Here is a 23,633-nt window from a genome sequence, read left to right on the forward strand (position 1 = left end):
CAAACGGTCATTCAGATACTACCAGGTGTTTGTTCGAACCAGACAGATCTGAAGATAAATCTGTAGGTGTATGGCCACCTTAAGAGTACTAATTCCTCGTACAAACGGGGCAAAGGGAGGTTTGTACTGGGCGATCTAGTTAAGTACAGATCACTCAGCATGCAGCGTTGCACCAGCGATGTGTGCTGATAGATCTTCTACTGCGAAAATAGAGAGAACGGAAAATGACTGGATTTTGACTGCATGTAACCAGCTCTGAAAGTATCTGAAGCTGGGGCTTGGGCTTCTGCTAATAATGCTGCATAGAAAACTAACCCAGTGAAGCGCTATCAAATCTGCCTCAGGGGGCTGTGCATTGTGCTCACACTTCCCTGCCTGGCTGCACAGACTCAGCAGCCTCTCCCCCCCCCATCATGCTCTCCACCCCTTCCCATGCCAATGATGGAAGAGCCAGCCCTCTGGACAGCTCAGTGTCTTTGACAGTAGGAGAGTTCCCACCAGCAGTGGACCCAGAGTGCGCTGCCAGTACTGCAGTGGGGTATGCTGTCAGTGGATAGACAATATCTATGTTGACAGTCACTAGGTCAACCACTAATGGTCGACAGTCACTAGGTTGACACCTAAAAAGGGCTGACATACCTTAGGTCGACACTGCCAAAATGTCGACACACGCCTATGGTTGACAGGCAATGTCGACTGTCAAAAAGTTGACATGAGTTTTTTATGATTTTGTTTCAAAAAAGGGCATTCAGCGGGCGGCGTCGGGAGGATTTACAAGGCTGCATATGAACCAGAATAACCCCCAACGTGTCTGTGTTAGGGAGGTGAATAAATGCGTTAGTAATTGAGTTGATAACATCTGGGCCTATGCCTTCACCCATCTCTGCTCTTTGCTTTACATGAACATAATCCGACACATGGAAAGCTCCTGGCAATGGAGTAGTGACAAGGAGGATAGTGATGCTTTTGATGGATAAGTGCAATTAGTCTTGTAGAGAAATAAATAAATAAAATGCATAAATCTCAGCATTAATGATGGTGGAGCTGTGAAGGATTAGGCAGCGTACAGCTGTTATCTAGTAAATACTTCATTATGCTCATAAAATACCTTCATTTTTCTACATTAAATAAAATCACACATATGGTAAATCATTCTTTAACACTCCCATAGACCAGACATCTATACAAAGATACTGCACAAGTATACTCAATCTGTATTACCAAATAAATGCACATACTGTATTTGTACTGATAATGCACCGAAAAGTAATCTGTCAATGGAAGGCCGCATATAACACAGAAACCATCTTTCTTCTTTTAAAATGTTCATATGTTTATGTCCATTGTTTAGGCCTTAAGGCCCCCATACACCATCAGACTTCACTGAGCGGAGAAATCCCATCCTATTCCCCCTGTGAGCCGCCCTGCAGCTTCCCGGGAGGCTCACAAGTGATTCAGCACTTGATGTGCCATTTTTTTGTTGCACATTATAAAACGCATGCGATTTGTCGCATGTAAAGAGTCCCGGGGAGATGCAGCAGCAGCACGAGGCAGGAAAATTTAAAAAAAACGTAACAAATAATTGGACGGCCGCTGAGAGAGTGATCTCTCAGTTTGTCAGCGGCCATACATTTTTTTGAATGTTTCTTTTGCAAATATCCATCCTGCCACCTACTAATTGGAGGTCGGACCTGCGCATAGATGTGTTCCAGCAGATTTCTATCTACCATGTTGCAGGCTGTGTTGGTAAACTGACAGTAACCATAGGAGCTGTTCTTATCTGCCGTCAAAATATATATTTCTATCAAGAAAACTCTTGCAAAGCACTAAGGATCAAAAACAGTTAAAATTATTCTTAAAGAATAAAAAAAGGGTCAGACTAGACCGGCCAAGCAATTCTTATCTGCTAACAGATTGTTTGGTTGGTAGTTTATATCTCTCCACTTTATTGCTCTCCAAGATCTGATAAATCACCCTCCGCACATGTTGAGGTCCAGCTGCAGTTAGGCACCAATCTGTGCATACATGAAAAAAAATCTGCATTTACAGTAGTTCTGTGCACCTAATGCGTGAGCAATTATGGCCAACTTGCGTACAACTCCGCTTCGGCTCCCAAGAGAGAAGACTAATAATAAAGCATACGTAGCATGCTTATTATAAGTGTAAGCTGGGTATTTATCAATAGTTACATAAAAGACTCTGTAGAAGGCAGCTGAGAAAGGGTTATGCAGAACTGGTGCGTGATTTATATGCTTCTGACATAATAGATCCACTGTCTGGTGTTCATTTGGCAGATGGTAGCTCACAGTAGGTTGGAATCTCACAAGCAGTTCTGTTATTGTTTCCATGAGAAAACTGCATGTCACGGACAAGCTTCACACCTTGGTGTTAATTCATCTGTTTAAGCACCGTGGAGTCAGTTATTCATATAGTACACTATGCAGAATATCTTCTTCAATAAGGTTCGATGATTCATAAAACTAAAATTATCAGAATATTTCTACACAATGTAAGCATGAGGGAAGTGGATTTAATTACATAATTATAAACTTATAGGTCATGCTTTTATGTTGAAATAATGAAGACTGCAGTGTACACTAGCTTATATATGGGATAATTCACTCTACTCCAAATGATAAATATATTATACATTGCCATGGTGTTCTGTTCACTATACTGTAAATTCTTCTGGTCGATCCTTTTTATACAAGTAACAGATTCCCCAGGTAATAATTATCATTAACAAAATGGAGTGTTATTCAGTATATTACATTCGTTTTCCCAATAAACACTGAAGCGATAGCAACAGTCATCGCCCATAATAAGTAATAACCTCTGAACTCAACACTATACAGATATTATTTACATGGTTTATAAATATCATTACTATGTAAGTGTATAAAACATAAAATGATGGCCCTGAATGAATTCAGGACAGGCCTACTGACAGGGAAACATGATATATATTCTATGTAGCATCACAGTAATTTATAACATATGGGCTGATTTAGACAATGGATTTGTTACTGAGTTAGGGGATACATACAGATAACTGGGTGTAGCCGGTCAAAATACTGATGCAGGTATCCCCTAGTAGGGAATCCCCCAACAGGAGTCAGGTACGCAAAGGTATGATAAACAAGGATGAGTTTACATTTTTATAAGTACAATAGCCTGTAACCCTTTTTATTTGATCACATCCCTAAAATTCACAAAGCACTAAAAGCACCTCCTGGGAGACCTATAATTTTGGGTATAGGGTTCTAATTTATCACAGTTTATTGATCACTTTTTGCAAAAATATGTTGTTGATTTAAAATCACATATACGGGTCAATATGCACATAATAAATAGGATGGAAGAGATCAAGTCGAAAACAAATTGTTTATGTCACTCGATGTGAGTGCTTTATATACACACATCCCCCACAAAAAAGGGGTGAATGTTGTGTCCAGTTATTTGAATAAAGATGCTTCCATTCCAGATAAATATTTTTTTTTTATTCTGGACATCTCTTTCATCCTAACTCACAATTATTTTTTGTTTGATGGGCATTATTTTCTTCAGGTGGTAGGAACGGCCATGGGTATTATTTTCTTCAGGTGGTAGGAACGGCCATGGGTACCAGATTCGCGCCAAGCTTTGCCAACTTGTATATGGGCCAATTTGAGGAGGAGTATATATGGAATGGACCATTTGGCGCGGATCTGGTATTCTATGTCCGTTATATAGATGATTTGATTATAATTTGTAAGGGGGATTCACACAAAGTGCACACTTTTGTTTCTTATTTAAATGCTAATGATTATAATCTTAAATTCACACATTGCATTGATCACAACACAGTTCATTTTCTTGATTTGACTATTTCTGTGGAGAGCCTTTCGAGCAATATAACTGCTGTCAATTATTCAATTTTTATGTTTGTATTATTATATAATTCATATAATTTGAAAGCCTTTTGGTATAATGAACTAAGGAGCCTAATAGCAGAGAGCATGTAATGTGTTAACTTTGAGCCACACCTACAGAAAAATCTATTTGAAGATGGGTATAATAAGCCATACAAATCAAATGAAAAATATTCTTTGAAAAAGCCCTCAGATAGGGCAAAATGCATTAGAGGTTCACCAAGCTAACAGCAGTTCTTGGAATACCAGTCCAGAAATTTTAAATTATTGTTCCTGTGTCCACTCATATCCTCCTGCATCCATCCACATTGGTATATACCACCATACACTTGGAGAGAGACTGGAGCAGGCCTGACATCATCATCTACCATCACATCCAGGAAGCCACAAAGAGAACTCTGGTGAGATAGGGAGGAAGCTGCAGCATGGGTGAGAGAAGCGCTAACCGCCCGCGGCAATATCAACTACATACAGCGTGGGTAAGAGACACGTCAGCTACACCATCCGGACGGCGTCTCCCCACAGCTCTCTCACTAAAGGGACACTCTTACTTTCAAACACTGGCTGGATTCATAGCACACAGTGTGCGCAGGTGAGAGATGCGCTACTGTGCACTTACTATAAAAATTACAAAATTTATTAAGGATCTTTTCTCTATATATAGTGGGTGCCGCAGCCCGGCACCACTTTCACTACAACCAAGTAAATCTATTGACTTTACCTGGAGACATATCTATTGATATTCTGTGACAGCAAATACTGTTCTTTACAAAAAATATCTATTGTTGGCATACGGACTGGGTATTAATCCATCTATATATATGCAATTATTCCAAGGCTCATTTTTAATTGTATGAAATTTTTATATGGTATTGACAATTAATGTATTGTTATTATTAATGTGTAGGTGGCCGTCTATAATACATGTATTGTTTTTCATTTTTTTGATATACAGTATATATAAAATAATTAATTAAAACTATAAACCGTGTATGTAAAGTGCTTTCAACCGTGGTGCCTATTAATAAAATAAATAGTGCAGAAACTCAGTTTTTTTCCTATAAGGAGTCAGGTAAGTGTACATTCACTCCCCCTGCCTCCTAACCCTTCTTTCATGCAGCCTAACTCTAACCCCCCCTGCAGCCTAAACCAAACCTCCCTACCACACTTCTTAAATCAAACCCCCCTGCAAAGCAGCATAACTGTAACTACCCTTCTAAGAGTCTACACCTAACCCCCTTACCCACAGCCTAACCCTACACTTCCTCTCCCCAAAGCCTAACCCTAAGTGTCTCCACTAGTGCCTAAACCTAAACCCCTTCACCGGCCACAAGCTAGCCATCCTCGCATATTTACTGATTGGCAAGGCAGTTGTCGATATTCCAGCATCAGCATCCCGATCCTTTCGGACATTAGCCGCCGGTCTTCTAAAGACAGCTGGGATGCCCCTGCCGGAATAGGGAACAATGGAATCCTGACCACTGGTATGTATGCTGACTGTATCTCAGAGCTACAATGTTTCCTCTACAGATGGAGCCACTGTGTTTCTGCCAGCTCACCATATCACTATAGCTGGGGGAGCTGGCAGACAGCGGGACAGGGCCGCATCGAGCATCTCACAAGCTCAAGCATCATATTGCAGAGAATGGGGCACGCATGCATCTCACAGGATCCTGCCCTATTCTGGTGGATGACGCAGGACAGAGCATGGTGGTAGTCGTGCCGGGAACTGCTCTGATGACAGTGGATCCATCTGTATACAAATATTTGACTTGGTGCTCTCTGAATATTTTTCTGGTAAATTTAATGGGACAACCCAAGCCTTAAGCCCACAACACAAATGCCAGATTTGTTCCGGTACACTTTTGCTGTGTGCTGCAAATGGATACAAAGCAGGCACCCCTCTAAATTGAATGGGAGTAGCACACATGAGCACACCAGCTCCCATTAAAGTCTATAACATAGTGAGACCGTGCTTTACATCAGCTATTTACCTTCTTTAACCCCTTGAGTGGTGGGTTTTGCTGGGGCAGGACAAACCTACCAGGGAAGGCAGCAAAACCCACCACAGGATGCAGAAAGTCCCCCTCCCCCCTCACCTCCGCTCCGGCGTTTGTATGGAGCTCACGAGTGACAGCTTGCGGCTCTGTTGTGTCCTTCACAGCACGTCAGTAGGGGTGGAACTACTGCTGCTGCCCGCACACTTGTTGTTTTTAAATCTCTAAGTGCAGCGGCAGCTGCCTCCTAGCAGGTCCTGTTCCACCTCCACCCGGCTGCAGAAGCTCGGTTCCCCCCCCCCGGCAGTTGAAGCTTTGTCCCCGTTCCGCCTAGCGCCTCTTTTCCCCCTCCATCCGGCAGCTTTGTCACCGCCGCCCACGTCATCTAGGTCTCCCCTCCACCCGGGGGGGTCATTATGCATATGGCACTATGGGGGGCATTATGTGTGTGGCTGTATGAGGGGCATTATGCGTGTGGCTCTATGGGGGCATTATGCATTTGGCACTATGGGGAGGCATTATGCATGTGGCACTATGGGGCATTATGCATGTGGCACTATGGGGAGCATTATGCGTGTAGCACTATGTGGCATTCTGTGTATAAATGGCACTACTGGGAGCCCAGCAGCAGCAATGTGCATGATTGGGAGCCCATGAACCCCGGTCCCTCCGGCATGGACATCAGACAGACAGAAGGAGAGAGCACTGGATGCAGCAGATGCTGAAAGAAGCTCCCTGTGGTTTGTAAAAACAAGAACTCTGCAGGCTTAACCCTTAACAGGGCCGCCACCAGGAATTTTAAGTCCAGGGACTGATTTTCAGTCCGGCCCCCACCCGGTGGCGGTGTCAGTGGCACGGCATCCTCCTCCTCATCCACTTATTCTATTCTCCCTTTATGAAGGTTGTGGAAATTAGTTTGTCTAAGAATTGCTGTACATAAAGATGCTTCTAATAGTATCCTAAAAAGTAATTTTACTGTTTTGAGCCAGAATACATTACTTTCATTAGCTGTATCAAATATTTCCAGTTGATTATCCTGAAGTATCACTTTTGGATGATAATCGCTAGCTCTTTTAAATATAATTTTTTCTGCTACAGTACAGTATGTAGCTGATCTCCATAGACAGTATATGTATTTATTTATTTATTTATTACATGCTGATGCAGTGCATGTATATGCTACTTGCCTGTTCTATTGAAGATGTGATGTTGCCCATAGCAACCAATCAGATTATATTATCAGATTATATTATCAGATTATATTATCTTCTATAAAGTGCTAAATAAATAAGAAGTAGAATCTGATTGGTTGCTATGGGCAAAATCAATAAAAAAAACCATCTTGGGCTTTTTACCCCCCATTTTGAGTAGGTCACCTCCATGATCTTGCCCACTTTGCTTTTGAGTTCTGAGGAGTTGGGCTAAAATATATGTATAACTTTTAACTTTACATTTTAATCTGCTTATTAACGCACATACACAGTGAGCAGGCATACATTCCAGTCACTGGGAATTAACAATACACCTCACCACTAGATGCTGGAGCTGAGTAAGTAGGAAAGGGGAGTTATTAAAGATGTTAGCATAGAAAATATAGAAATTACTATATGGTCTGCCCCAGTGGTCGAAGTGGAAATTTTAAAGTGGGGGTATGGAAAAGTTAAGGCGTGTGCTATGCGCGCCGAAGGCGCGCGCGCTCCAGGAAAAGTGGGCGTGGCCTCTTAAAAGTGGGCGTGTCCTTGAGTGTAGTGTGCCACACCATATACCTCATATACATTATGCAGCACAATAGCAAACTCCCTTATACTATATGGTCCTTAAACATTATGCCACAGGGGCTCAGGCAAAATTCACATTAAGCGAAACACAATGAGCCAAAATTCAAATGGAATGAGCCAAAAATCACATTATACCATCCGGATGGAGCAAAAATTTACATTAAGGTGCCCACCAATGAAGCGATGGGCTCTGTGCATTTTGAACTAGATCGCATTGCATCTAATTAAAAACGTATGCGAGTGTGTGTTTTGAAATAAATGCAATGTGATCTTGTTTAAAAAGTATGTGCAGCACATACTTTTTGGGGGGAGGGGGCACCCATCGCCTCACAAAACAGGATCCCTCTGTGTACAGTATGTGCAGCTTTATGACAAAATAAAAGTGACAAAATTCACATCACGCCACTTATATTGAGCCAAAATCCACATCATGCCACACTGCAAGAGCAAAAATTCACGTTATGTAACACATATTGAGCCAAAATTTACATCATACCAACCGGATTGAACCAAAATCCACGTCATGCCACCCAGATTGAGGAAAAAAAGTCACATTTTGCCAAACGGTTGAGCCAAACTTTACATAATGTCACACAGATTGCAGTCCCTGTCCCTGCATCCCCAAATTTTGCCGCAATGAGTCAGGGACACAGGCGCGCATGGGCATGGGCACAGACAGGCAGGGACAGGGGCACACAGGGGCAGGGACAGAGGAACACATGGCCAGGGGCACACCATATCATGGATAGAAGAACACAGTGGTAGGGACACACATGGCTGGGACACTGGCGCACATGGGTAGGGGCACGCATGGCAGAGACAGAGGTACAAACAGGCACACAATCCTCTGCCCCTGTAGCCCTGAATAGTCAGAGCAGACTGCCGGGGATGCACACAAATAAATACATAAATATCCACACTGACCTCAATGTAGGATGGAGAGGGGCTGTCTGCTGAATGCAACTGCCTGGAGCTGATGCTGCCCGCACCTGCCAGGAGGGGAATGCCAGTTGAATGCAGCTGCTGGGTGGGGAGGTGATGGGGCCATCCACCTGCACTCCTGCAGATGGAAGGGGAGTGCGGTGCAGAGGGGTTGCCCGTTTACTTCAGACGCAGGGTGGAGAGGGGCTGCCCATTCTCTGCTGTCGTAGGGTGGGGACTTGGGAGAGAGGTGATGCTGGTCACCCGGTCGCCCTTAGCCGCTGAGAGGGGCTGCCTGTTGACTGCAGTCACGGCGTGGGGAGGGAGGTGACGCGGCTGTCCGCCCTCAGCCGCGGAAGGAGGGGGGAGCGTTCTGGTGCGTAGGGTCTGCCCTCTGTGATATGCTGCTACTAAAGTAAAAAAAAAAAAGAAGTTCAGTGCTTGAAGTGCAAGTATACCGGCCCACTTCGAGCACTGGGTTGGACACTATGTCAGGGAAAGAGAGGGAGGAGTTCTTATGCTCGCTGTAATGTGGGAGTGACTTTGCAATATGGAGAAGCAGTAGGTGATAGGGGGAGGCAGTGGGTGATGTTGATTATGACTAGGATAGGCAGTAGGTGACGACAGGTAGAGAGTGACATGAAGAGGCAGAAGGTGACAGGTAAATGCAGAGGGCGAAAGGAGAGGCACAGGGTGACATTAAAGCAGGCAGACGGTGTCAGGTAGATGCTGCGGGGGACAGAAGATACACAGGGTGACATGGAGAGGCAGTGGGTGACATTAAAGGGGGCACTGGGATGGATGGGATGGGGATTCACTGGGCTGAATTAGGGGGACTATTAGATGATTAAGGAGGGGACACTAAGACTGGACTAGGGGCAGTTAGAAGGGGAAACTGGGCTAGTTGGAGATACTAAGGTAGGGATGGAAGGATGTAACATTTGGTAGGTGATATATAGTAGGTGATATATATAAGTGAAGTGGGCTAAAGGACCTTTGAAGCCCAGGTAGAAGGTCCAGCTTCTGGAAGCCCCCACCTCGCATACCGGCGTGTTCCCGCACTTTACTTCTGGCAACTGCAAGCAGCATCTCTGTCCCTTTTCCCACGTCACTTCCCCCCCCCCCCCCCCCCCCCCCCAAATTCCTGTGTCCACTCCACTGCTCCTCATCTTGTCAGCTAAGTCCCCCCCCCCCCCCGATCTGCCTCTTCTTGTCCATCCCCGTTTCCCCTGTCCTCACTCCGCTCTGCCTCCCACCAGCAGATCTGTCCCTCGCACCACACGTCTATGCCTCACGTCAGTTGTTTACCTCCTTCGCCGCCTTGTTTCTTCTCTCCCGCTGCCCGCAGTCCGCTCCACCTCCCGGCAGCTCTGTCCTTTGTTTCCCCAGTTCCCCGCACTCAGCACTGTACCCCGTCTGCCAGTAATAAAAAAATATATATATTCTAACTTAGCTCCGCTACTGCATGACACCATGGTGGTGTCATGCAGTAGCGGAGTTATATATATATTTTTTTATTACTGGCAGATGGGGTACGGAGCTGAGTGCGGGGAAACAATGGACAGAGCTGCCGGGAGGTGGAGCGGACTGCGGGCATGGTGTCATGCAGTAGCGGAGCTAAGTTAGAATATATATATTTTTTTATTACTGGCAGACGGGGTATGGAGCTGAGTGCGGGGAACTGGGGAAACAAAGGACAGAGCTGCCGGGAGTTGGAGCAGACTGCGGGCAGCGGGAGAGAAGAAGCAGCCACCTTAGACATCATGAGGGGGAGCTGGCAAAGCAGTAGCAATACTAGATGGTCTCCTCCCCTTGCTCTGCTAACCCAGGCCACTGGAGCACAGCACATGACAACTCTGCTAATTGGTCAGAGCGCGTCCTCCTGAGGTACCCGGCTTTTTTTTTTTTTTTTTTCATATTAAAGTGGCGGTATGGCATACCGTCCCATACCGCCCCACTTCGACCACTCTCTGCCCCCATAAACATAACTTCCATCTCCTTCACCTTGTGCTTGACCTGGTCTTGTGTTTCCATAATTATTGTTCTGGTCCTTATGAAATGTCTGCATGCAGGGTTTAACAACCACTTCATTTTGCTGGTTCCACCAGATTGATTATTTGCAGAGTGTTGATGGAGCATATTACATAGAGACAGACACTGAAACTGAGTGCCAGCTACACAGCACCTTAATCACTCTGCTTTATACAGTATACCATGTTACAATTGGCGCAGATTAAAAGGGCAGTATTCTGTTACAACAAAGCAAGCCCACTATACCTCCAGGGATGTTAGAAAGTGCTTTTTGTCCTAGTAAAATGTAGATTGTAGATTAACTGTGCACTGTGCTGTACTTATAAAAAATATTGCAGCAGAAATTAGTATAATACAAGTAAAAAACATTCTATTTCTTTCAATCTACCTCTAAAAATAGATGTGTTTAATCTCCACTTAATACCAGCTTTGTGTCAGGACTGCATGTGCGTTTCGCTGTAAAATTCTCCTTGTTCATTTTTTCTTCTTCTTAAGCTACTCCTAAACTCCCTTCTTTTCTTCTCTAATCAATACAGTTGCTGTGGTAACTTAAATGTCATAAATATCACAATAGTTCACACACAGCGTAAAAAAACTGTTATTCCCCACCTGTGGCGGCCGATTTTGGTGAACATGAAGCCTGCATCATTTTTTGTTTGACCCTACAGAAAAATTGAGAACAATGTAATAAAAAAAGATATTTGCTCTTAGGCTCTAATGGAGAAAAAAAATATTTAAATACTCCATAGAAACCAGCTGATTGGATATTTAGGAGTTCTGTGATCATCTGATTAGGATCTACTTAAATTATTGTATGACAAATTATTGATTTACAATGAAATATACTCTTTTCTAATTACAGGTTGAGTATGTCTTATCCAAAATGCTCGGGACAAGAAGAATTTGGGATCATGGATTAATCCGTATTTCAGAATTTTTTTATATTTCAATGAGGTATCTTGGAGTATCTTGCATTTATGTTGTATATAAACACATCAAACACATGAAATACACACAAAAATATTTTATTTGTGCATGAAATAAGGTTTCAAAACATGAAACAAAGTTTGTGTCCTATCTCAGGCACTGACTTTAAATCGTTTACTTGCACTTATTTAGTGCCAGTTACATATCGCATCCTCAGATATTTTGGATAAGGGATATTTGGATAAGGGATACTCAACCTGTAAAAAGGATTAAAGTAAATAAATGGGTTAATGTTCTGTCAATTGGGATTATGCTGAATCGTCACTTATTGTTCAGGCATAATTTCACTGATGACAATATATTATTTGCACTCACCAGTTTTCTATATAGAGGGGAGAAACTCAATTTTCCCCCCAGATTCTAAAAATCCATGTCTATGTTCTAGTCGCAGGCACTCCCAGAAAACACTGCATTACCACCCTGAAACGCCCGCAGGGTGTCAATCACCCTGCGGGCAGACTGCAATGGCTGCATACCGTGCGCATGTGCAGTCATACGATAATCAGCTGGCCTTCGTTGAAATCTGAATCGGGCTCTATGTTCAAATAATTGCACCATACAAGTATACATCTTCAATTGCTTAACTTAATTGAAGATGATATCAAAGCAGGTTCCAGTAAAGTACTGTTTGAGTGCTATATTTATTAACATTTCAAGAGGAGAGGGGTTTCGTTACATTTAGAAGAAACTGAGATGTTTAGAGCTAAAGATAAATTATTTGAACTCAAGAACGGGAAACAGAACTTTTATCCAAATATACTGTATAGCAGTAAGTAGACTTCGGTACTTATGTATTATCTGGACTCCCATGTTAAATGCACCCCATTTTTTCATACGTCTACTATCCAACTACGCATGGAGTTGATTTTATATAGTGTGGCGAGCGCAGCGAGCCACCGTGCCCGAAGCGTGGTGAGCGCAGCGAGCCCCGCGAGGGGACGCGGTCTCATAAGAAAAACGGGAGTCCAGATATTACATAAGTACCTAGACTTCCAACATTTAAAATAACATTGATACTATGATCCCTAGGTCATAACACCTTCATCTGTATAAATAAACACATAAAAAATGTTCTCTCAAGATGGGAAAAAGTCTCCAGATGCCTGTAGCCTGGTTTGAGACGGAAGGCTGAAACTTCAATAGTCATATATCCCGTTCCCGGAGCAGGCAGTCACAGCCTGACCCTGGCTCAATAGCATTGGAGAAGCCGATATGTGACAATCAATAAAGCACTCTGAGATCTTTACTTAATCTTCATCCAGACACATATTTAATTGACTTCAAGATGATTTAGGGAAAGCTGATCTATATGATGTTAGGATTACTTGTGCGTATCAAGCACACTTTAAAGCAAATAATCACTCAGTGGGGTTGTCTGCCTCCCTCCCAAGACACACTCACAAACACAATAAAAATTAAGAGATGTAATTTGGTTTGGTTCTACTGTATTTCATCATTGTGTTTTGGCAAAACCACCCTCACGGGCTGACGCAGAGTTCAATGTTGTTGTTGTGTAGTATATAGCATGAATTTTCACTGCACAGGTTCAGGCCCCTTTTTATAACATCACAAAAGATGCATTTAGTTATTCCAGTTCAAAAATTCTGCTGGGCTGGCTTCTGCATGGGATCTGATCGACAGTTCATCAGAGGCAGTTTGATAGTTAATCGGTCAATGCCATATGGTTAACATTGACAAGGATGACATTGACAAAAGGTTGACACAACTGAAAAGTTAACATGACAATGGTCAACATTAAAAAGTTAACATGAAATTTGTTTTACAATACTTTTACATAAGTTACCATTAATGTGGAGTCCAGTTAGGAACAGTAAAGTGCATTGCGGCACTATGGGGTTTATTTACTAAGATAGGAGTTCTATTGAAGATGGGATGTAGCTATGGACAACCAATCAGATTCTGTTATCTTCTGGAAAGTGCAAAATAAATAAGAAGTAGACTCTGGTCGCTATGGGCAACATCCCATCTTTAATAGAACTCCCATATTAGTAAATAAACCCCTTTGCCCAAAGAATGCCGAATGAAGTGAGCCATGCAAGGGGACGTGGTACACTCATTTGATATCCATGTACTGAAATCTGCAGTTTGACACAAAAGTGTCGGCCTTTTCATGTGTTGACCATTTCCATGTGGATCTGTTGCTTGTGTCAAACTTTTGTCTATGCCGACCTTGTCTATGCTGCCCATTGGGTATTAACCTATTGACTGTCCACCCTTTATACCATAACTCCTCTGTGTTATACAGCGGATCAGTACTAGGCAACAGGGGGTTTCCCAAATCTTCCCCTGGTGTATTTCCAGAACACTCACCAAAGAGATAGCTGTGATTCGGTGCAGGTCCTGAAGAGTACAGAGGTGAGAAGCACCTACATCATTCAGCATGTATACAGTATATATACCCCCACAATTTATATTACAGAAAGAGGTGTTCCAGAGGCGTAACTAGAACTGTCAGGGCCCCATAGCAAACTTTTGAAAGGGCCCCCCTTGTAGAATGAGAGGACGCACAGGGTGACAAAAAAATCAGGTAGTGTGGGGTGAAAGGTGTCACAAAAACAATCACACAGGGGTAGGGGGGTCACACACAGGGATAGTGGGTGTAAACAATGTCATACAAGGGGGTACAGAGTGTCTCACACAGGAGAAAGAATGTAGGGGACAAGATTTCACTCACACAGGGGTAGGGGTTACAGGGGGGTCATACACACATGAATGAGGTACAGGAGTTCACACACACTGGGGTTAAGGTGATAGGTGATAGAGGGAGAAGGTGTCACAAACACAGGGGCTGTGTGGAACAGGGAGTCACAAACACACACACACAGTGGAAAGGTTACAGGGGGTAACACAGGGGATTAGGATGGTAGGGGGGGTCACACACAGATGGGTAGGGGTGATATAGTTTCGCACATATGCAAACAAGGGGGTAGGTGTGTACAGGGCTCTCTGGCACTTACCGAAAGCTGCAGCCTGAAGAGTGTCAGTAGATCCTGGCACAGGACGAAGGGGAGGGCAGCGAAAGGGGAATCCAAGCTGGACACAGAGTGGACCTATGCACTTCAGCATGGCACTGGTGCCACCCGGCTGGAGGCTCAGTGAACTCATCCCTGCGTGGAAGCAGGAGGCAGCACTGCAGGCCTAGCCCTAGCGTACCTTCCCTGGCTCATGGTCAGTGCAGACGCGGCTGCTGGAGGTCGGTGCCGGCTCTGTTGGGTGGGGGAAGAGGATGATGTCCCCTCTAGTTTGTGCAGGGCTGCAGGTGCGTGTGGCCGCTGGAGGAGGTCGGCGACGGCTTTGCTGGGTGGGGGGAGAGGATTGCTTCGCCTCATGGTTGGTGCAGACTCTGCTGGGCGGGGGTAGAGGACAGCTTCTCCTCAAGTTTAGTGCACGGCTGCAGGCGCGGCTGTTGGAGGAGGGAGTCGCCATGGAGAGGCGGTGCGCTGAGGTTCCAGGAACCCAGGGGGACTGTGGATTTAGAGAGATTATGTCCATCGCTAGGGCGCTGACGGCGGCTGAGGTTAATGCCCTTTTTTGCCTAAACTTTTAGTGTAACTGGGTGCAGGGGGAGCTGCGGGCCCAAGGAACAGCACGGGCCCCGTAGCAGCTGCACCCCATGCACCCCATGCACCCACTGGGTGTTACAGTACATCTTGGGAATAATTCAGACCTAATCACAGGGCAAATTTGTTCTAAAAATGGACAAAACCATGTTACACTGCAGGTGGGGCAAATGTAAAGTGCAGAGAGAGTTAGATTTGGGTGGGGTGTGTTCAAACTAAAATCTAAATTGCAGTGTTATAATAAAGCAGAAAGTATTTACCCTGAACAGAAACAAAATAACTCACCCAAACCTAACTTTCTCTGCACGTATTATCACCCCTACAATGCATATGGTTTTGCCCATTATGAGAACACATTTGTCCGGCAACAAGGTCTGAATTAGGCCCTTATTCATAGTTATATTCTTAACAACATGGCACGATTTCAAAAAAGTCAAGCTTAAACACTACCTCCGCCACAGGTAAATAAGTATAAAATATAAGGTCCTATATTACAATTCCTGCACCTAATACCAACTGCCAACATATATCATGAACACAAATACATAAAGGGTTAATGCACAGCAATATAACATATATTATCCTAATAACTGAAATTCACACCATGGTAGTTTTATTCTATTTTAACTTAATAGAAGCCCTTGTAAAGCCCCAGCCATGTATCAGTGAAGTGTAGCATATGGTTCATTTTAACTATGTTCCTTCTGAAGACTTAACATATGCTGGTAATATTTATAATCCATGACAGTGTGAAAAAGGGAATTTTCCCTGAGATGTTGCCTGGTCTGGATGATATTTTCCATCAATCTTAAGCAGCCTGTAGCTTTTCAGCTGTTGTAAACCAATGAGGGCAGGGCATGCTTCAGTCCAGTTTGTAGAGACCCACAGGTTGCTTACCCCTGTCTTACATCATTGAGAGGGATAGATCACTCTACTATCTAAAGGTCTATACACACTGGGTGATTTTGCCCATCATGTATGGACAGCGATTATGGGGAAAATCGCTGTCCTGAAAATTATCCATTATCCTGGGGGTGGATGACGTTCCATAGCAGGACGCTATGGAAAGCCATACACTCCATCCCTCATCTGCTGGTGATACCAGCAGATGAATGGCTAAGCCAGCGATGATGCGGGAGTATGCATCAGCACTCACCGCTCTTCGCTGCCCTGTACACACTGGGTTGCTTTTGAGCAGAAAGCTGCTCAAAAGACAAAACTGAGCTGCTTTCAGCACAAAGTCGCCCAGTGTGTATGGGCCTTAACAAAGACATGATTCAGTCATTTCAATTACTCTTTCATATCATGTGGTAATGGTGTGACACACAGCATAGGATTCTCCATAGCACAGTTTTAAACAACTACTGCAAATGGGCATTTGATATAGGGAAGTTTTGGTGTTCATTTTTCATCATATACGTCAGCGCTTCTCAAACTGTGGGTCCTGACCCCAAAGTGGGTCCCGACCACATCAGCATGGGGTCACGACTCTATGTTGCTGATTATGAGGCTAATGTGTCTGTGGATTGGGGACAGGGTATAACTCATTAAGTAAACACCCCCCTGCTTCCCTCTTCCATCCCCCTGTCACCCTTTTCCATCCCCCTCATTACCCACTGCTTCCCTGTCACAAAAGCAGTCACTTAACTTTATTGACCACTTAACTTTATTGACCACACAGCAAGTTATTGGCCATTCAGTAGTAACTTGCTGGGATCCTTTAATAATATTTATTGTCTGATGGGGTCCCAGAGCAAAATAGTTTGAGCACCCTTGATATAAATCATCTTGTAGGTCTTGAATTGTTCCACAAACTAATGCTTTATTTCATATAAATTACAAAACAATGCAAGTTTTTTTTCTAATAAACAAGATTTCTGAAGATAATGATTAGTCTTTGGCTCATCGCAATATAATTCAGCCATTATTTCAGGCACTCTTATCTAGCCTGAACTATTATTTACCGATCACATCAGATAACGATCTGAGCAATTCTATTCAGATTGTTGTTGGCATTACACTGGCACCACATGCTGCAAAATAGGGCCCATTGCCAGATCTCACCAGTGATATTAGAGTGTGGGATTGGTGCATTATTTTCAGCATAACAATACTGTTTTGGCTGCTCAGTCCTGATTTATCTGAGGCCGAGCATATAGGGAGGGATGTGATTGAGTAAATTTAGTTGCTGACATTCTTGCTCACAACTCCAGGAGGCGACAGCCAGATCAGCACAGCCATCATGATGCAACATTAAGGGACAGGGTTGTGGCAGGACATATAAATAGGAGGTGGTCCAAGGAGTGTTATGATTGTGTCATGGTGGTCACACCCCCATTTTACGATGGGTTACTGGCATTGTACAGCATGGCTATATGCAGGGCTGCCGAGAGAAGGGGGAGTGGGTACTAATTACACGGGCCGGGGCATGCTGGAGGGGCCCGGCGTGATCCCTCATCTGACCCCCTCTCCGCACACCCCCCCTTCCCAGCACAGTATGTGTTGTGCCGACAGCAGGCTTAGCATGAGCATCTCACTGACAGCGTAAGAACTCATGCTGTAGGTGTGCTGCTGCTGAGGTGGGGGGTGGGGGGGGGGGGTTGCTACACACATGTATTATTAAATAAACCCACTAGTTTCAAGTGAAATTATTGCAACTGCAATTAATAGCTTATATTTTTAAATGCCAAGTTTCAATGACTTACATGTATGTATGTATGTATGTGGGCCATACATATACTTGGTAGTTCCCCAAATCTACAATGATAATATGATCCACCAATTGGTGGACTCCAATGATCATGATTAATTGGCAATGTGAAAAATCCCCTAGTCACCAATTTTTATCATTTTGAGTAAGAATCGTCATATCAAGGATTTCCAACATGTTGGATTTTGCTGATGACCCAGTCATTAGCAAAACAAGGAATTACCCCAATTACCCTAAGCCTTGAAAAGTTATAAAATGGAGAGTGATAATCCACCAACCAATCAGCTCCTACTGTCTTTTTTCAAACACAGCCTGAGATAGGGCATTTAGGAGCTGATTGGTTGGCGGTTTATCATTCTCGATTTGATCACTTTTCAAGCTTAGTACGTTTGGCCCTGTATATGTTTCAGTTAATGTTAAAAAAAATATTCTGTGACTTTGGAATCCATGGCAACTCTAAGGAATGTGAGACACATTTAATACACTCACCTGTTCCGTGGTTAGTCTTCGTGGTGCGCACTGGAGTGTACTGATTTTTCGAAGTTCTAACAGGTGTATTCTCCTTTGGAGAGTTATTGACAGCAGAAATTGCCTCTCGTTCACAGTGTGGGATAGGGATCGGCCCCTGTTGTATCAAAATGTCCGCAAGTGCCCTGTAACAAATTAATAAAGTATGTTAATATATAAATTATATTTACTATTTGTTATTACAGTTTTCATCCTAAAATAATAGTACCTGCAAAATTAGTAAAATAGTAAATTGATAATAAGCTGAAATTGATCTATAACTAAGTAGGGTTATGTGCCAAGCAGTGGACGGTTTGGAGAAGTGTACCAATCGTAAAGTTGCCCATAGTAACCATCAGCTACAACCTATCATTTTAGAAAGTGTACAGATTTGTCCACATACATCTTGGTTTTACTGCGCCATGTATGGCACAATCTGGCACACCTTGGACTCTGCAAAAGTCACGCTTTGTAATTTTTCTAAAAATTTCCACCTCTAATCTAATCTGCAAACAATTTTCAGAATCCACATTTGGAAAAACAGCTAAGCCATGTTTTACATGTTGTGACAAATTGAGAATAAATGCTACTTCATGTTTGACAAATACAAGATGCCCGACACTAGACGTCTCATAGGACTTGATGCACCAAAGAGAGGATGTTTGGCATGACTGCAGCAGTGATGTTGGAGCACACATTTGTATGGATTTTTTATTTCTTTGGAGAGACATAAAATCGAAGATACACTATATTTATTATTTATTTATTAACAGTTTCTTATGTAGCGCATACAAATTCCGCAGCGCTTTACAGAGCATAGTTATGAGCAAACACAAAACAAAATTACATTACAAGACAGTTTAGGACAAGTACATGGTTAATACAGATAGTTGCATCAGGGGACAGGACACTGAAGCAATTATCAGGGTGGCAGTGGTTTATATATTCTAAGAAAGGCACATGAGGAGAGAGGGCCCTGCCCGTGAGAGCTTACATTCTAAAGGGGAGGGTTAGACAGACGGGATGCAGTTAAAATCCCGGCGGTCGGGATCCCGGCGTTCAGAATCCCGACGCCGGAATCCCGACCGCCGAAATGCCGACACATTCTCCCTCCTGGGGTGTCCATGACACCCCTGGAGGGAGAATAAATTAGCGTGCCGAGCGTAGCAAGGCACCGGGCCCGCTGCGTGGCGAGCGCAGCGAGCCCGCAAGGGGGGGCGATCCACGTCCCCACCTTGTCGGCATTTCGGTTGTCGGGATTCTGGCGTCGGGATTCTGAACACCGGGATCCCGACCGCCGGGATTCAATACTGAATCCAGACAGACAGGGGTAACACAGAAGGGGGAGAGGTGAGCATAAACAGGTTAGGATGAGAGATGGTCAGATTTTATGCAGGAGGGTCGGAAGAGGTCAGCTTAGTGTTTGATATTTTAAGTCTAAAAAAGCGCTGGGTCATCCAAGAGTAGACAGCAGAGAGACAATTGGAGATATGAGTTAGGATGGAAGGAGAACGATCAGGAAACGAGGGGTAGATTTTAGTATTTTCGGCATAGTGGAAGTCGAGTGAGCAAATAAGTTCACCCAGAGAGGACATGTAGAGATAGAGAAGAGGGCCAAGAATAAAATAATCAGGGACACCTACTCTCAATGGAACAGCAAGAGAGGTAAAGTCATTAGAGGTACAGCTGGGCATTTTCAAAACGGACAGTGCAAGTACAAGCATAAAGAGTGATATTCAAAAAGTTTTAGCAGATGGAGAAATGGTGATATCACAGCTGAATAGGCAGATTAAGCAGCCAGGAGTAGTATGATGAGAGAATGAAGTGAGCTCACTCAAAGCAGTCTCTTGGTTTTCTGGGTTGCTGGTGTCTTTCTGATTCAATTTGATACGAAGATGTTAAGTTGGTTGGCAGTTTCTGTCCAGAATAAGTCCAATCTTTAATCTATGTAACTGTTTTCGCCCTACTTAAAAATATTCCTACTTTAAAATATGACAAACTAACAATAGTCAGCTTGCAATAGTCAGCCAGGCTGAGGTCAGCCTTATGTTCACAATATATACTAAAAGCTGTTTCTAAGTTAATTGATTGAGACCCCACCCAGCCAGAGCCCCTCTTCCACTAGCAATAAAACTAAGATAACAAATGGTAAGAGGTTACATACCATCCCAGCCACTAATAAATTCTAACTCACTTTCAAATCTTATAAAAATATTTGCACAATTACCTAAATATAGAATATAGCAGTTTGCAAGCAGCTACTTCAATACTGGTGTAACAGATGATATGAGTTACCTAAATATAGAATATAGCAGTTTGCAAGCAGCTACTTCAATACTGGTGTAACAGATGATATGAGTTACCTAAATATAGAATATAGCAGTTTGCAAGCCGCTACTTCAATACTGGTGTAACAGATGATATGAGTTACCTAAATATAGAATATAGCAGTTTGCAAGCAGGGGATATATGGGGATAACATAAGTTAGGTAGCATAAGGAAGCAGCCAGACCCTTGGAGCTGTATATAGGCTGACCTACTTATATCGATTACAAGACTGTGAATGACCATTCCAATTAATAAAGGTCCAGTTAACCTTTAAAGGTGAAACAATACATAAAGAGTTTTTATCGTTATTAAAGCCCAATTATACAAGGGTGTGATGCTCCTACTATTGGGATTCCGACCGTCATTAGTCCGACATCGGAATCCCGACTGCCTACAGGGGGGCGTGCACTAATAAGCCCCGGCGGGCTTGCCACAGATTCTATTCTCCCTCTATGGGGGTCGTGGACCCTCACGAGGGAGAATGGCCACTGTCAGTTGGGATCCCGACTGTCAGACATTTAACAGTTGGGATTCCGATGTCAGACTAATGAACATCGGAATCCCAACTGCCAGAGCGTCATCTAGCACCCATCTACAAATAGTAGCCAACAGACAAGCCTTGCCCTTTTAAATCACTGTTCATCAGAGTCTCTAAACATCCAAAATCACTTCAATGAGACTATACTGTATATATATATATATATGTATAAGCAGCAAAGAAAAAACGTCACTCCAGGGCTTGTGATGAAACAAAACAGTGGGTACTTATGTAGTATCTGGGCGTCCGATTTTGTGATTGTATGCCTTACCTTAAGGCATACAATCAGATGCGATGTGATGCGTTTCGATGCGATTTTGCATAGGATTCAATGTTAAGAAGGTCCTGTTCATTTCCCCACTATCCAAGTGGGCACAGAGTTGATTTTATATAGCGTGGCGAGCGCAGCGAGCCACCGAGCCCGAAGCGTGGCGAGCAAACGCATATTTCTTAAAAAGTATTCTGTGTCCCCTCGCGGGGCTCGCTACGCTCGCCACGCTTCGGGCTCGGTGGCTCGCTACGCTCGCCACAGGTTTATATCCAACTCCATGCCCACTTGGATAGTGGGGAAAGGAAGAGGACCCCTTTTTCCCATTGAATTCTATGTTAAAATGGACTCAGACCATTTTAACATTGAATCCTATGGAAAAATCTTGACCATCGCATCGCATACGATTTGGTCGCATGCGATGCGATGCGATCCGATCCGATTTCTAAATCGGACGCCCAGATACTACATAAGTACCAAACAGTGTTTACTGTAGCATGTCATTGGCGTTTCGAGCCTCAGCTCGCCTTCACAAGCCCCGGAGTGATGTTTTTTCTCTGCTGCTTTCTATATATTGGGGTTGACACCCCTAAGAATGGGCACCCGAGCAAGTCTTTTCCTGCTGACCTGACAGCTGCACAGTGCCGGTACTTCTACATGGCATATATATATATATATATATATATATATATATATACAAATTCTGTTCAGCCCGGCACTCCTTATGTAAATGCAACGTCCAGGGTGCCCTCCGGATAAATTGATATGGTTCTTTAGAAAGGATGCAGACAGCGGCACTCTTCTGGGGTTTTAAAGTGCTTTATTTAGTGCTCCAACGTTTCGGGGTTCGAGCCCCCGTCTTCAAGGAGAAAAACAACACTGTCGATTTAGTGTATATGATAATTGAAGTTGTACAAAGGTATATATATACAATTATTTTATATTTTTCTTCTTCACCTGGGTGGGGTATTCACTCATCTAAACAAGAGATTTATAATTGTTTAATATTAATTCTTAATATTGTTGTTATATGTATTTAATCACATACATCAGGATCAGGAAGATCCCTCTGTAAATATTCATCAATTGTATGTATATGTTCATCACTGAATCACATTGGTATTATATATAACCATATGAATTAGGATCAGCACGATCCCCTGGTAAACTTAACATTATTAAATGTACTATCTGTTTATCACAGAATTGAATCACAACTTTTCACGAACTTTAAACCATGTAATTAGTAATGAAATCATGTATAAATCAATCACGTTTTGTATATTGTATATATATATATCATTCCTTTTTTCGCTTTCTCTCTCTCATCCTCCTCTCCGTTCTATATCCTTCATCACCAAAAAATGTCTCTTTATTCTAAATGTACAAATGAAATTTTTTATTTACAATTTTCTATCTGTATTGAATTTACAGTGCCATTTGGTTATCAAAAATGTTACATATAAGCCCCTGATGAAGTCATTTCCATGACGAAACGCGTTGGGCCTGCTACACCAAGTGAATAACAGAAACTTGCTGAAATAAAAAAGCTGTTGTATTTCTGCACTTTTATGTATTGCCTATAAGGCTTTTATATTAAATCATATTGTGTTTTAAAAAAACTGTGTAATTTCTGGTAGCGCACTCTGAACTCTTATTTCCTTTTTCATCTCTAAACCTACCTAGGTCCCGCCTAACAGGGGATCCTCAGAGTTGCTGCAACAAAACCGTAGTGCGCGGTATCGGGCACCTCTTTGTCTTTTATATATATATATATATATATAAATATATATATATATATATATATATATATATGAAAGTTGCCAAATGGTAATGCTGTCGGTCATTATATTCCCTCTTTTTTGTGTTATGTTTGTGTAGTGTAGAGAGATGGGTTTTGATAGAGATATTATGATGATAGTATGGAATTCTGCAGCTGGGGAAGCAGAGTATATTCTAGTCAATTTAACATAACATAAAGCATAAGTATTATTGGCTATAGAGGATATAGTTGTAAAAACAATGCAGCAGTACACATCCAGTGATTGTTTAGCAATACAATGAAGCCTTAAGTGC

General features: G+C 42.9%; 1 protein-coding gene across 11 annotated transcripts in view; it reads right to left on the reverse strand.

The window, feature by feature from the left end:
- Positions 1–23,633, reverse strand: part of SHISA6 (shisa family member 6) — a 353,649-nt gene that overhangs the window by 278,191 nt on the left and 51,825 nt on the right. For all 11 annotated transcript variants that reach the window (XM_083148330.1, XM_083148329.1, XM_083148332.1 and 8 more), the window contains exon 3: positions 18,406–18,569. In XM_083148330.1, coding sequence (XP_083004456.1) covers positions 18,406–18,569 — 164 coding nt within the window. The remainder of the gene's footprint in view (positions 1–18,405; positions 18,570–23,633) is intronic.

The sequence above is a fragment of the Crinia signifera genome, chromosome 6 (assembly GCF_055691185.1).
Source record: "Crinia signifera chromosome 6, ASM5569118v1, whole genome shotgun sequence".
Classification (NCBI taxonomy): Eukaryota; Metazoa; Chordata; class Amphibia; order Anura; family Myobatrachidae; genus Crinia; species Crinia signifera.